At 42.9% G+C, this 14,346-nt stretch overlaps 1 protein-coding gene across 1 annotated transcript; it reads left to right on the top strand.

Moving 5' to 3' along the window:
* The first annotated feature begins 255 nt into the window (after positions 1 to 255).
* On the top strand, positions 256 to 8,703 carry LOC115058005 (neurturin). Its single transcript, XM_029525289.1, has 4 exons — positions 256 to 332; positions 487 to 928; positions 6,711 to 7,014; positions 7,391 to 8,703. The coding sequence occupies exons 3-4, from the start codon at positions 6,738 to 6,740 to the stop codon at positions 7,825 to 7,827; spliced, it is 714 nt and encodes a 237-aa protein (XP_029381149.1). The 5' UTR covers positions 256 to 332; positions 487 to 928; positions 6,711 to 6,737; the 3' UTR covers positions 7,828 to 8,703.
* Positions 8,704 to 14,346: the final 5,643 nt, after the last annotated feature.

Here is a 14,346-nt window from a genome sequence, read left to right as displayed (position 1 = left end):
CCATTTGAGGCTATTACCAATCTCCCGCTTAAGATGGCAGACTCTCTTGCGGCAGAAGGTAAATGTAAGCCCTTGCTCGGGCCAAAGCATCCTTTAGTGCTCCTGGAGCTAGAGCCAGGGAGATTATCATGTCAGGAGTAATCCGACTCGGCCCACAAGCACAACTATGGAGGAGGAGGAGCAACAGTTGAGGGGGTGAGGCAGGCAGAGGCATCAGAGGAGCTCTCTGCTCCACTTACGGTAACAGAGCTCTCCCTCCTCACCCTAACCCATCTTCTCGACCCACAGAGCTCCCTTCTCTGGAGCCGAAGCGAAGAAGACAGTAAGGACATGTGAGTTTTCATGCCTGACGCCCCGCTTGCATGAAGATAGAGCAGTCTACGGGAAAGTGACTTTCATAACAGATGGAGCAAAAGTTAAGGCATCTGTTAGATCCGCTCGTGACATGACACTGTACCTCAGCTCTGCTCTCTTCCTCTGTTTCAGGCTCCTGTTTGTGTGTGAAGGGGATCTACAGCTCTACGTGACTGACGGATGATGACAGGAGTTTACAGAATTTTTGAAGTGATGCCAAGCCTGGCATTTCTCTAAAAACCCATGTCTCATCTCTTTGAATGGATCAACCTGCCATGAAGCCATGATGCCCATGCGTGCACTTGGAGGAATGTTGATACTAATCTTTGTGACCTAAGAGTTCTGTGGAAGTGCAAAAATGATAAAAGAATAATACAGCGTGGACCTGAATCAAGTCAGGACACCTCCCTTACTTGCAAACACAGGGAGTTGTGATGCTTTCCTGTGTAACAAGCAGGAATCCTTCTCTCGCACCTCACTTGTGATGATGATGGACTTGCCCAGCCATCACTCGCCTGTGGAGGTCAGATGAAGACGACGCCACGCAGCTAAGTCTGGATTAGCCGGCCGAACGGTAAGGACACCACATCTTCTTTTGTTAGTTTAAGCCACCAGCTTATGGGGAAGGCGTTAGGTGCCGCTGACAGGGATGCCTCACCAAGTGCTTGAGTGGCAGAAAACACACTCTGGATTATCTGTATCAACAAGCGGCCCCTGCAGGAACCACATGTCAATAGCGCACAGCAGCCTGTCACGAAATGTTTGCAAAGCAGTTAGTACTGAGCACAAGGGGCATGGCAGTATGCTGGAAAAGCAGTGAGAAATGGAGATTTTTTTTTTTTTTTATTTTATTTTTGCAGAATTTAAACAGCCTTTGACCACACAGGCGAGTTTATTTTGTCAAGGAGAGGCATTTTCATTTCATGTCACTGATCCCACATGGTGGTTTGCCTCATTAACATGCATAATTGCTCTGCAAGTACTTTCCTTTTCAAAGGTTGTGGAGCATTAGTGAAAGAGGTTACATAAAAACACAAACACGTTCTCACTGCATTCATTATTTCAGCGATGCTTTTTTTAGCAGAGCGGCACCTTCAATAGTTTAAATAATTAAGATGACCAGGATCAAACTGCCAAAGTTATTGTCTAAAAATATAATGGATTCTCTCTGAGAGAAACTTGATGATGGACACTGAGGGCATTTTACTGAAATGATGATCCCCTTCTCACTAATCCCATATCATACATAGAGATTATACTGAATCTAGTGGAGCCCTGAAAGGCCAGATAGAGGTTAAGCGTCAAGTCAATTGAGCTGTTCAACTCTCATAACCTGTCAAAGCTTTTCATGACTGGAGGAAACCGAAGAAGAAGCTGAAGTGATACACTGCTCCTCGGCGTCTCCTCAGTACTGTTTTACTCTTTGGTAACATGTTCAAATTGCACACACGCACAAAAAAAAAAAAAAAAAAAGAAACCCAAAACCTTTTTTTTTAGTCAAAGGAAAAGCAGAAACCTTTTCGGAAGTAAATCTCCATATTTCTGATGATTGTTCTTGCTTGTGCTTGCTGGCGTCGGTCATACTTGAAAGTGTTGTTCAGCATGTGCCAGATGGCCATCAACCTTTTGTAGCAGCAACATCAACAAGTTTAACATGGGTTTAGGCCCGATGCCACTGTGTTAAAAGAGGATCTGGCATAGACAGATTAGCGGCCAGGATCGCAGCTCACAGACTCCTCCTTAGAAAGCAGCCAAGACAGCCTACCTCCCAGCTTGCACAAAAAAAAATAAAAAAAAAATGATGAGGCAAGGTGACGTTTCCCTTCGTCTGTTCTCATGTAACCCTGCTAGAAAAAGCTATTTAAATGCGTGTCACAACGGCACCTTAACTCAACTCTCCCTGAAATAGCGAAGTCGAGACAAATTGGGACAGGTGTCGAATGTGCATCTTCTCCTCACACCTCATTAACGCCACTCTAACAACAACAGGTTTGAGTTGAGAGATTTCGTCCGAGGCTGTTGGGTCACTGGATTAATCTGCATAAATCCGTGGGTGATAGTAGGGCTTCCAAAATAAAATTGAGGCTTTTTTAAGCCACTTACCCACATCCAGTAAAAGGATACAGGACTCAGGAGTCGTGGCATGTGGGTAAAAATGATCAGTATTTTTCTGGCATTGACTGCAGATGTTTTCCCGTTTTTTTTCCCTCCCAATAATGAACGGCAGCTTCCTCACTAACAGCCCACAGGCTTGTTTTAATTATCCCATGGTTAGTGAGCAAGAGAACCGAAGCCAGCCAAAGTGGCTGCCCAGCAAAATTACAGCACAGTCTAACCTAAGCCTTTTTCAGTTGCATTAGAACCAGGGCTGGATTTAGAACAGCCAATCCTGGCTCAGAACATCCACTTTATTTTATAGCCTTTTGACCCACCCTGGTGCCAACGCAACAGATCTCACTCTCGAGGGCTCGTCACTTTTCCTTATCATTGTTATGACGCAAATCGGGACAGGTTTTAGTCGGAGCAAAAGAAGAGCTGCTGCTCTCTCAATCAGCTCTGCATGCAGGCCTAACCACTGAGTTAGAGGTGTCTGATGGATTAACGCCGACACACACACACATACGGCGGAGTCTGGGCTCTGCCACCAAAACTGCAGCCAGGTGTTAAACCACGTGACTGCAGATAAAGCCGGTAGGCATTAGTGCTAATCCCGCCCTGATCTTTGGAATATGTCCCTATTACCTCCCCAAGCACTCTCTAGCTGTCCCCAGGCCTCCTGATGCTCACTTAAGAGGGAAAAGACAAGACAAGGCCTCTCTAGGACTCCATAAAGCATGTTGTTTCCTTGCAACAACACAGTAGGTGCCTTTCCCGCTGTTTGTTATCTGTGCAGGTATTTATGAGGTGTGTTCAGAGTAGCGCAGAGACAGCCGGTCACATGGGTGGAGCTGAGCTGAAACACACAGCGTGCTAAAATTGCTGTGTAGATCAAGGCCTCAGGTGGCGCAGTGGCAAATGCACAATGGCTTGACCTGTGGACATTTCTAGATATCAAGAAGCGGCACTGTTATGTAAGATGGATTATCTAGTGTTATGTGATGGTGCTTCTGGGAGCGCATGTGCACCCTGGAAGTGAAGTGGGTGCCTGGACAACAATGGAAGTTGCACTTCTTCTTGGTTTCTACACGAGCCTGTGTCATATGATTTGGGGAAAGTGAAGTCACGCAAATGGTGTGTGTCTGTGTGTGTGTTTATGGTATGTGTGAGTCACAGTGAGGGAGAGAGTGTGAGACAGAACAGGCTGTATTTAGGGAATGCACAGGAAGAAATGCTACAGAGTGGGGGCACATAAAAGTCGGTATCTGCTTTTTTCCAGCACAAAGACGCTCTTCATTCACACCCGTCTGTGATCTTCTCTCACGATAATCATGTCACACTGGTCAAGATCCAAGCAAGCTGACAAGAAGGCCCCCCCCTGTCTGCCGACTTCATTCAGAAGTGTTAACCACAGACGCCCCTTATCCCCATTTTCACAGATCTCCAGTTCATCCTCAATAGGCTGCGGCATTCTGTCGAGTGCCTTCCTCTGGCGTGGGAGGGCGGGGAGGACACGAGTGCCATGCTACTGTAATTACATTACCGCCAGCTTAGCTGCACCACGGCCACTGACCCAATTATTCCTTTGAAAACATCAATTTTATTGTGTCACTTGAAATAATGCGATCATTGAGTCACAACAAGAGCTCGGTTGAGGGTCAACTGTACGATGTGTCCTTTGGAGAATACATAATGTCTCAGGAATGGCTGAGTCTGGCTTAGGAATTCCTGAAAAGGCAGTTCACTTTCGCGGTTTCCCTCAAACATGTCAGTGATCCTGTGGGACAGCCCTTCAGGTGACATGTGGCTGAGCGCCCTTCCTGGGATGCCACATATTCACTCCCACGCTCACTACAAGCACGATATCCTAATGACTTCTTTTCTCTTTCTGAATAGGTGGTTTTCTCAGTTTGTTCTGGGCCTTAATGGTTTGGCCAACCTTATCTGCACAAACAGGAGCATGCACGGGCACATCAGCGCCGATGCTCTGCGAGGGCCTGACATGCTGCGGCTGTGCAGGAGCTGTTTTAGTTGTCTTTGCAACTTTTATGTCTCTGTTCGAGGATGGCTTTTCCTTCTGCTGGAGAGTCCTTTGGGGATTCTACTATATCCTCTGCGTTGTTGTTGCTTGCTGCTTGCTGGGAAACAGCAGCATCTGTCCTTTCAGGGAGCGGACCCCTCATTCATGCTTTTCCGTGGCCCTCCTAAGAAAACAACTGTGCTCCTTCCCCCGATCAGTGACTGAATATTTATGTCTGTGACAGCAGGGGGCCAGCGGTAGATATTAAATGCCTGCGCTGATTAATCACCCATGACCATCTGAACAAGCAGCAGAATGCTCCTTCGCACTATTATTGGCGCCAGTCACCAGCATTTAGAACTAATGTGTTTCTGAGTGGAGCAATTATGACAATCAGAGTGTCTTCAGGGGCATGAGATCAGTGTTTGATAAGCGGTCTTCATCCAGTGTCAGCAGCTGAGACACTGAAGGACTCATCTGCTTTTTATGAGCTAATTGTTTTATCAAGATGAGCCACAGAGCTAACAGACTGTGGATGTTGATGTTTTGTGGCTGTGTGAAACAATTAACTCCAAGCATGAGTAATTGTCCCAAACTGACCTGTTAATAGTATAAGCAAACAATATTCTCATCCTTTGCCACGAATTATAACAAGATTGCCTTAAAAAAAAAAAAAAAAAAAAAGGAACCCCAAGAAGAAGAAACTTTCCATCCCAGCCGCGATGAACTCTGTAGCGCGTCTAGTGAGTAAATACAGCAATCAGAAAACAAACTGTTGACGTATAGCCGTGTGTAGAGTGGCAGCCTGCAGGAGCCGAGGCCCCACATTTCCTTTCCATAGACGAGAGTGTCAAGTGAAATTGTTAGCTGAAATGTTTGACTTTCAAATGAATACTATTCTACCCCTTCATTGTGCAGCGGCTGCTTACCGCGTCGAACCCCATATGGAATTATGAGTGATGAGTCAAGCTTTGACTGATAGGACTGGTTGTACCTGTTTATACGCTGTTTACACCACTGCACCTCATGTGTGCAACGTATTTGTATTTTCCCTCTGCGGCGTCCAAAACACTCAGACACTGTGGAGCGCTGTCTGAAGTTGCCTATAGTTCCTCGTCTTCATGTTCTTCTTCTTCTTTCTTTTGTTTTTTTTTTTTTTTTGGTCTCAATTCACATCACTGCAAAAAAATTCCACAGGCACAACCTAAACTTTCTTTCATTTTTAAAAAAATATTTCTCACAAATATTTAGATTTCGTATGATCTGCATGAGCCAACATTCAGAAATGATTAATTTGGGACTTTTGCTTCCATTAAAAAAAAAAAAAAGAAAAGAAACGAAAAAAGGAATACTGGACAATGATATGTGACATCTTGTCCCACTGTAAACAATCCAGCAGTCTGTATATGTACATCACAGAATCCGGTCTGGCAAAACAATTTGTAATGTCGGTCTGGATTTGCTGTTAGCCACTGCCAGTATACCATTTCCGGCTCTGGGGGAATGTTTTGCTCACTGGTGACATGATTCAGAGAAATACAGAAGTGAGCTGGTAAAACTTCTCGTAAAGCTGTGAAGGAGAAAGCGTGAGGAATAAGTCCACATTTTGTGTTGCTGCAGTGTTTCTGTATAAGATAAAGGGATGTACAAGCACACGTTCACTGAGGCCTCATCATACGTTAAAAATAGGTGTGGCAAAGAAATTCCTGCAGAGGAAGAAACGACCCCCCCGCCTTTGAGAGGATATTGCAGAAACACGATTTCTACAAAAAGTTTCCTCGGAAATCAAGAAAAGAAGGTTAAATTCTTATTTTCCCCAGGTATTTCTGACTTAATATGCATGTTGTAAAGAGGTTTCATGGGAAAGGGGATCGCACATCTTCACTTTAAATAAAATATTTTCGAGCCATGTTCTTTTCTTTTTTTCCCCCTCGGGCTGCTTCGATATAACTTTAAACACACTACATTCTCAGGTGTCAGCAAGTGATGTCAAGCTCACAGATCATGAACCCACTTAAGAGTGAAAATGAGCTGACAGCAGAATCAGAAACAGTAAACTGGCGCTACAATAAAAGGCCTGCTGGAGAAGCTTCTGTTGAGAGAGGTGGATTTATGAAAAAGTCAAAGAATTTGTCGCACAAACGGGGTATTTTTCTCGACGCTTTAATGTGATAAGTTTACATGGCTTGAATGTGAGTGTCTGTTTTAACGCTGTCTGATGATTTGCGTCTCTCAACAGAGTTTCAATGCTCCTCTACGTTCTAAGATGAAGTTATGGAAAGGTGCTACTTTTGCCTTCATGCTCTGTGCTGCAGCCCTGTCCGTCCTCCTCGTTAGAAACATGGCCACCATTGGACAGTTCAAACCCAAGACAAAATATCCACACACACCTTCATCCTCGTCGAGGTCCTCTTCATCGTCAGAACCCACATCCAAAAGCTCGCCGCCATCCTTAACAGAGTCGGCAGTATCGCAGCGGCAGATGGGTGGTCATCATCGGGGAATCCGCTCAACAGACAACATGAACTCGCTCCTGTCAGAGTGTAAGATCAGCGCTTCTTTTCTTCCTTGTGTGGTCTGAGATGATTGGTTGTGTGCTGCTGCTCAGACAGAACACTTTCTTCTTTAAACAAAAATTATTTACAAAGGAGAGACAGGGACAATGCAATATTGATGAACGTTCTTGTATAAATATGCCAGACTGTAGCCGGAGGCTAATTTCCATCTGTAGTCTCACTTAGTACCTGATTCTGTTGTTATGGCTTCCCTGAGAGGAATTTGTCACATAATTGGTTTCATTGGAACCTCAGTGAACCATCTGCCATGTTTACATATCTGCCCTGTTATCCACATTGCCCAGAAATTAGATAATCTCTCTGGCACCTGTCTAGAAATGTTGATTTCTCTCTCCTCTCTCAGTCTCCATGATGTTCCAGAGCTTCACAGAGGGCGAGCTCCAACATGTGGTCGGTACCTTGCTAGACAGGAAGAGGAGGAAGAGCCGACGTCCGGACGAGAGCCAGGCCCGAAGGACTAAAAGGGCCCGGAGGCCGAAGCTCTGCTCTGTGAGGGAGCTGGAGCTGACCGTGAGCGAACTGGGTCTCGGCTACGAGAGTGACGAGACGGTGCTGCTGCGCTACTGCAGCGGCAAATGCTGGGCCCACCGGCACAACTATGACATCACCATGCAGCACATGATGCAGACGGGTTTCAGGAAGAAGGGCCGGAAGGACAAGGTTAGCATTGTGCCGTGCTGCCGGCCAACCGCGTTCGAAAACGATTTTTCCTTCCTGGACAATAAAAGCCGCTATCACACAATACAGAATGTGTCGGCCAAGAACTGTGGGTGTGTATGACCCTGAGAACCGGACTTCATATTTCTTCATGCTGCTCTCAGCCTCGGTTGGAAGAGTCGAACAAGGATGCTGTTAAAAGACAGACAGAGGAAACTCTGGAATATAAACTGATGGAGAGGAGGAAAGGACGGGAATATCTCTGCGGCTGCTCCACGGCAGCCATGTTTGATAGACTGCGCAAAGTTACCACAGCTTCTGACCGAAATCCCGTGCACAGCCAGCGGCGTCTTTGTGTGGACTGTAAAAAAAAAAAAAAAAAAAACAAACAAACAGAAAATGACTGTGCAGTACAAACATTTTAATTATCTTTTCTATCTGTGTTGTAACACTGTAAAATGTGGAGTAACAACAATGCGGCAGTGTTTGTGACATGGCATTCGAGTGATAGCACACACACACGACAGACTCATGATGATGATGATGAGCCACGGCGGACCAAATTTGCTGCACTTCACACCTTTGGATGGGAAAGAAATCCAAATTTTGTACTTCACGTGATCAAAATGACGACACAATACATAAACACATGCAACGCACTGATGTTCGCTTCGGGTTCTGTTCAGGTTGGGCCACTGACCTGATTTTAGCATCTTGCGATTAGTTTCCTCCGGAGAATATACTGACTTAAAGGTGTGCTGACTTGTTGTTGCGCAGGCCAGGAGTTTGTGACGCGGTTGTACATTTTGCTGTTACTGATTGCAGTGTTATTACACAGGTACGGTATGGATAAGAATCTGACGATGAAAGAAAATCTTTTTCTATAGCTCCAGGTTTGGTTCCCAAGTTTAATAAGTGTTTTGTATATTGATGTTGTGTAGCTTAACAACAAGGAGAGGTTTTAAAACACATTAAAAAAAAACCCTCTCACTTCAGCAATAGGAAAATTTGAAGATTTCTCCCATTTGCTCTCCATAGAATAGCTCCAAGAAACTGTCTTTCTTTCTTTTCTTTTTTTAAGAATGCTTTCCCCAAATTACCCAGCATTACAAATACCCATAATCCCCCAGAATTATATTTCTCAAAGAATTGCCAAAACACACCAAGTTATGTCGATGCACACAGCGAATCCACGGACTGAAATTCATAAACATCTCACGTCTCAAGTTCCAGGTGCACATCCTCTTCAGTGCTGTCTCTGGATTTCATTTCTGAGCATTTACATGCGGCGCTTTCAGCCGACCTGAAGCCCCCGAGTGTGAGAGAGAAGTGTTTTAATCATCAATAGTGGCATGTTTGTTTGTTTTTTCTTATCTTTTTTTTTTTTGTTTGTTTTTTTTTTTTTTTTTTTTTTTCTCTTCTCTGCAACGATACCAACTATGGAGTAGAGATGTGATCTGGGAATGTGTTTGTGCCCGTCTATACAACCCTGTAACTTGCAATAATCCAGAGCCCACAGTGCAGCCTTGTAATGGCCCAAATGCCTCCTTGTTGTATTGCCTGCTAGACTTTTAGGGGGAAAATAAGCTGTTGAAATAATTTTATCAAGCACCTGTTTTGGTTTTGAACCCATTGCAACTGTTTGCCTGAAGTACAATAAATTATGTTTTCTTTTGTTTTTCGTCTCAGAGGAGGTGCAGTGCAGGGCGCAGATGCAGATGCAGATGCGGTGCATCTTAATTGTAGTTTATATTGTATTTATTTGGGAAGTAAATTATGGTTTTGCATATTTATTTAGAGTACCACACAGATATGGGACAGCTTATTATCGCTAAGCGACTGTGCCAAAAAATGTTTTATCTAACAATCTATATTGACTGCTGAATAAACATGATATCAGAGGTATGGATGGTCATCGTTGTTCATCAACTGCTGACCTTTGGGTGTCAGATATTCTGTACTCAGATCGTATTTAAAATAAATAAAAACACAATAATAAACAAACAAACCCTGCTAGATGCTGTTAATATATATATATATATATAATTTCTAAAAAGCTGTAACCCTGTGTTGAAATTTGAGGATTAGTGCAGCAGGAGGATCTGGTGGCGATCAGATTACTCTAAATGAACCATAAGCTTTACAACAGGGCTTGAGACTGGAGAGTTTGATTCCCCGACAGTCAGGAGCCAACGGGGAATGTTGCTGTGACAAATTAATAACGAATTAAAGAATTTAAGAGTTAAAGAAAAGTTGGAAACCACAATGCCAATCTGTTTAAAAAAAACAAACGATATTTTTAAAAGTAGAAAACTAAAGTAGAACTACGTAGAATTTTTCATTTTCATTTTTCAGTAGGAATTCATGAATTCAAGGCTGAGTTGAGATTAGTTGAGAATAACAAGATTATCAGATAACGCCCCTTTTGGTTTGAGTAAAATTTCACTTTTCGTGCAGTATATTTCTTTCCAACCAGAGTTTTGTGTCTGGAAAAAGTAAAAATGATTATAATCTAATTTTTAATTTCAACACCAAGCAGTTTTGACTAAAGCCAAATGGTTTTGGGGGCTTCATGAGGATGGTGACTCACGTTATAAATGGGCTTCATAGTGACAATTTTCTCTGAAGCTATTCTCATAAAAGTTAGATTATTCCCAACCATTTAATTCTTCACTTTTTGCTCTTGTCGTTTCGCTTCAGTCGATCAGTTGTGAGCATTTCTTGACACAAAAGCTGTGGGAACCGTTAGTTTAACGTCTTTTCACAGTTATTGAACTAATGCAGAGATTTTCAGAAGAGAAGTGATTTTCCAGTAAATTGACTTACAACAACCCTGAACGCCGTCCTCAGTGCGTCATTCACGCTTGACTCCTTTGGCCTTATTCTTCGTCCAGCCGACAAAGCTTTGATTGGCTTGGGTGGTTTTTTCCAGGGCTACTGCCACAAAGGGCGCTTGTAGGCCTGATTAATAAGGATGGAAGGAAAAAAAAAATATGAGTGGGTGACAAATCATTTCACTGATTCGCTTTTTTTTTTTTTTTTCTTTCACGTTTCTGTCCAAGAAAAACAATCGCAGCGCAAATACAGTTCTGCACATAGATTAGTGGTTGAATTGATTCTGTCATCATTTCACTTTATGCTCCTATTGTCTTATTAAGCTGTTCTGTTTCGCTTCGGAGAAACTGGGAGTAGGCTAACTAACAATTCAGCGAGTTAAATATTTGTTTGTGCATGAACTAAACTCCTCCAACTTGGATCATCCAAGGTAACAATGGCGGACAAAGAGATTTCTTTTCAATCATTCTAATTACCTGATGCTCTCTGCATTAGAAATGCAATTACATTTCACCTCCATTGTATTAGAACAGAGGCAGCGACCTCAGAGATCGATCTAATCTCTGCATGAACACAAACAGCTACAGATTTCGAGGAAGCGACACAAAATAAGGCACAGATGTTACACCATTATTAAAAAAAAAAAAAAAAGTCTCCACTAATCAAATCAGCAGAACAGAAGCCACAATTTGTACTGCAACGAAATACAAGAGGAAAACGCCATAGGTCCCTTCACAGTAGACATTTTGACATGTCATTGCACGTAAAGTGGAGGTGTAATTGTAGACATTAATTGTAGCTGCATTCCTTTCATGTGTGTCAGGTTCACGGCCCAGGTTGTTGTGCGTGCTGACTGACTGACTGCGGTACCTAAACGGAACAAACCCTGTATTAATTAAATTGGTTTCACCACAGGAAGTCAAAATGTCGATTGTGAAAGAGGTCTGGTTGCTGTTTATTGTTACCCTACGCAGAAATGTGCCATGGGGTAGTAGTATCTGGAGGGGAAGCAGTGCAGACAGGTTTAGAGATTGCGGTTTAATCAGAAAAGCTAACAACAACAGTTCATGACAACTCCCACAACGCACCGAAAATCAGTTTGATAAAATAAACTAAAGAAACTGAGCAGGAATTTGGCTTTGAACTAAACAGAAAATTAAACATATCAAAGTTGTCATGTGACAACAGCAAAATATACACTAAGTATGGTATCGGTTTGAAGATGAATAGTGTGGAGGTAACTCAAGAACACTATTTGTAGGAAATATATGCAGCCCTGCAGAACTTTAGAAAGACTTACAGAAACATTCAGTGAACAATAGTGGAAGTACCGTGCTGTATGTTGCCTCCTTCTCAGCCCACCCAGCTATTCATACTCACACAAGGTTTCACTTTGGATGGAAATGATGTGGACTTTCATATATTATCGGTATATTTCACCTCCCGAGTGTCGTTTGTCGTCAGCAGGAAACGCCTCCTCCTCAGTTACACATGCATGAAGACATCACGCTCGTTTCTAGTGAGAGACACAAACCCAGCAAAGGCCAGACAACACAACTTACACAACTCTGTCCACAGTCTCCCCTGAGGTAACACCACCTCTCGTAGTTTATACCTTGTCTGCAGCCATTTGGAGATAGCTGAGGTAAGCTTGAGTAAGCTTGGAGACGATCATACAGAGTCATGTGGTTGATGTATGGTCTCCGGCAACATTTGTATATTTGTGAGTGAAAAATAATCCTTTCCCTTTGGGAGTTATTTGGCCAAGTGGAGCACATGTTTCAATTTGACTGTGACTTACTGTATTTACTACAGCTGTGGGGGGAGAAATGACTTCAGCAGTTTGTATTTCTAAAAATTTCTTATTTAATAAATAAACGAAGAATATCCCCATGAAATGATTACTTTCACTGTAGCGACTAGCGGGTAGAGAGCTGCATGCATTTACAAAATTATTCTGTGTAATTTCCTACTAGGGTTTTATACTTGGAACACCAAAAATATGCTTTTAAATGTTTATAACAAGCAGAAAGTGGAACCACTTTATCGCTGGTATAAACGCTGATATAAACAGATATTTTGCACAACATACCATTGGAGTAAACGGTCTTCAACCAAAACGTCTACAAACCCCCTGAAGACCTTTAGGAGCGAGATGGTGATAGCTGCTCAATCAGGACAACACTGGTGGGAAAAATCAAAACAGCTTATAACACATGGCAGCCATTTGATCAACACATATGACTAAACGACAGGAATTCACACCACTTTTTTGCGATGTGGTTTGACATTTTCAAAGATATAACCATGACTGCTATTTGTTTTCCTTTTCATGGGGTGATAATAACAAGTTAGACCTTGAGTAATAGGAGGTAATTACATCCAAAGTGAAAGAAGTGAAACCTTTTCCCAACAAGAGACAGAGAAGATGCTCAACAAGACCTAATAACCCTCCACCTTTTATGCGTTTTTCCAGTCGGTTTTCTTTAATAAGCTGCCGCTACGTTGTGCCTGCTGAGCTGATCTGTCAGCTATCTGCATGCTGGTGTTCGAGGGAAAGCACATCTGAGCAAAAATTAATGATTATTTGCGTTTGCAGGTTTTAAGGAATCCCCTCCTTGATATTCATGTCAACGTTCTAGCGTATTGGAGGATAATAGCGTCAGTGTGCACTAGACATCTGTTGTTGGAAACGACGCTGACAAGATCTACAATAAACATGCCAAAGTTTTACAACCCCCTCCCATGTCCAGCTGCAGTGTGTTGGTGAGTTCAGACATCTTTAGAGCGAGATAGCGGGATGGAAGATACAGTGTTGACTCTGGAGGACCCAAAAAGCCTGAACAACTGCAGCAAGCAGGTGTTTCTCCTCTTCCTGAGCAACTCTGAACTCTCCAAAGATGTATTAACACAATCCATTTTGGCTGTATTTTTTTGTGGTGATGAAATTATTACACTAAGACTTTATATAATATATATATATATTTAGGCCTAGGAGAGATCATTTTATGATAGAGATAGATATGTGTAAGTTATAGACATGAAGTACTTGACTCCCCATGTTCATCCATAATTCATGAGCATTTCATGCATGGCCAGCCATAAATATTTAAAACCTTTAAACCTAAATACTCATGAATAGTTGATGGCATTAATGGCGTCCATGTTTTAAGGAGGAACTGCTCACCTCATAATGGGTGACTGACATCTCTGACATGTAAACAGTGTTAATTTACAGCCCGGGATGAAGTGGGGTGACAGTCTGATGGGGTCCAGATGGGCTGCTGGTGGTGCAGCGTTCAGACATGCCATAGTACGAGACATGCAAAAGCTGCTTAATTTGGCAGCGTTGTCTCTAAATAGATTTTGGATGGCACCAGCTCTGCTGTCGTAAAGAATGATTGCCATTCTGCTGGGCAGGCTGGCGTGAGGTTGGCCGAACAGAGGACATACTGTTTTCTGAGTTTTGATGTTCAACAGGCAGAGGCGATATCTTTTTGCATTCTGGCAAACAGTCTCACTTGGATCTTGCTGAGGTGAATGCCGGTTTGAAAATCCAGCTGATAGTGCTCTCTCTGGAAAGAGAGGGCACAAAATTGTTTGGCAAAGAGCTTCCAGGGTACTGATGCTTCAAAGCGATATGTCATATCTTTGTAGCCGATGATGGCTGACAGTTATCTTTGCCACCCGAAACTTTTTTTCTTTCATTCAGCGATATAGGCTGCTGTTCTGTCGTTTCTTTGGTGCTGTTAGCTCATTGTGAATATGCTCCACACCCTGGCACCTTCAAACTACTCCCCTCTCATT

The sequence above is a fragment of the Echeneis naucrates genome, chromosome 17, assembly GCF_900963305.1.
Source record: "Echeneis naucrates chromosome 17, fEcheNa1.1, whole genome shotgun sequence".
Lineage (NCBI taxonomy): Eukaryota > Metazoa > Chordata > Actinopteri > Carangiformes > Echeneidae > Echeneis > Echeneis naucrates.
The sequence above is the reverse complement of the archived record's forward strand: the minus strand, read 5'-3'. Positions and strand labels throughout refer to the sequence as shown.

Bases quoted from the DNA above. Each gene is read 5' to 3' on its own strand.
- LOC115058005 (XM_029525289.1), top strand. From the start codon at position 6,738: ATGAAGTTATGGAAAGGTGCTACTTTTGCCTTCATGCTCTGTGCTGCA. The intron at 7,015-7,390 runs GTAAGATCAGCG...CTCCTCTCTCAG, and splicing joins GAACTCGCTCCTGTCAGAGT to TCTCCATGATGTTCCAGAGC.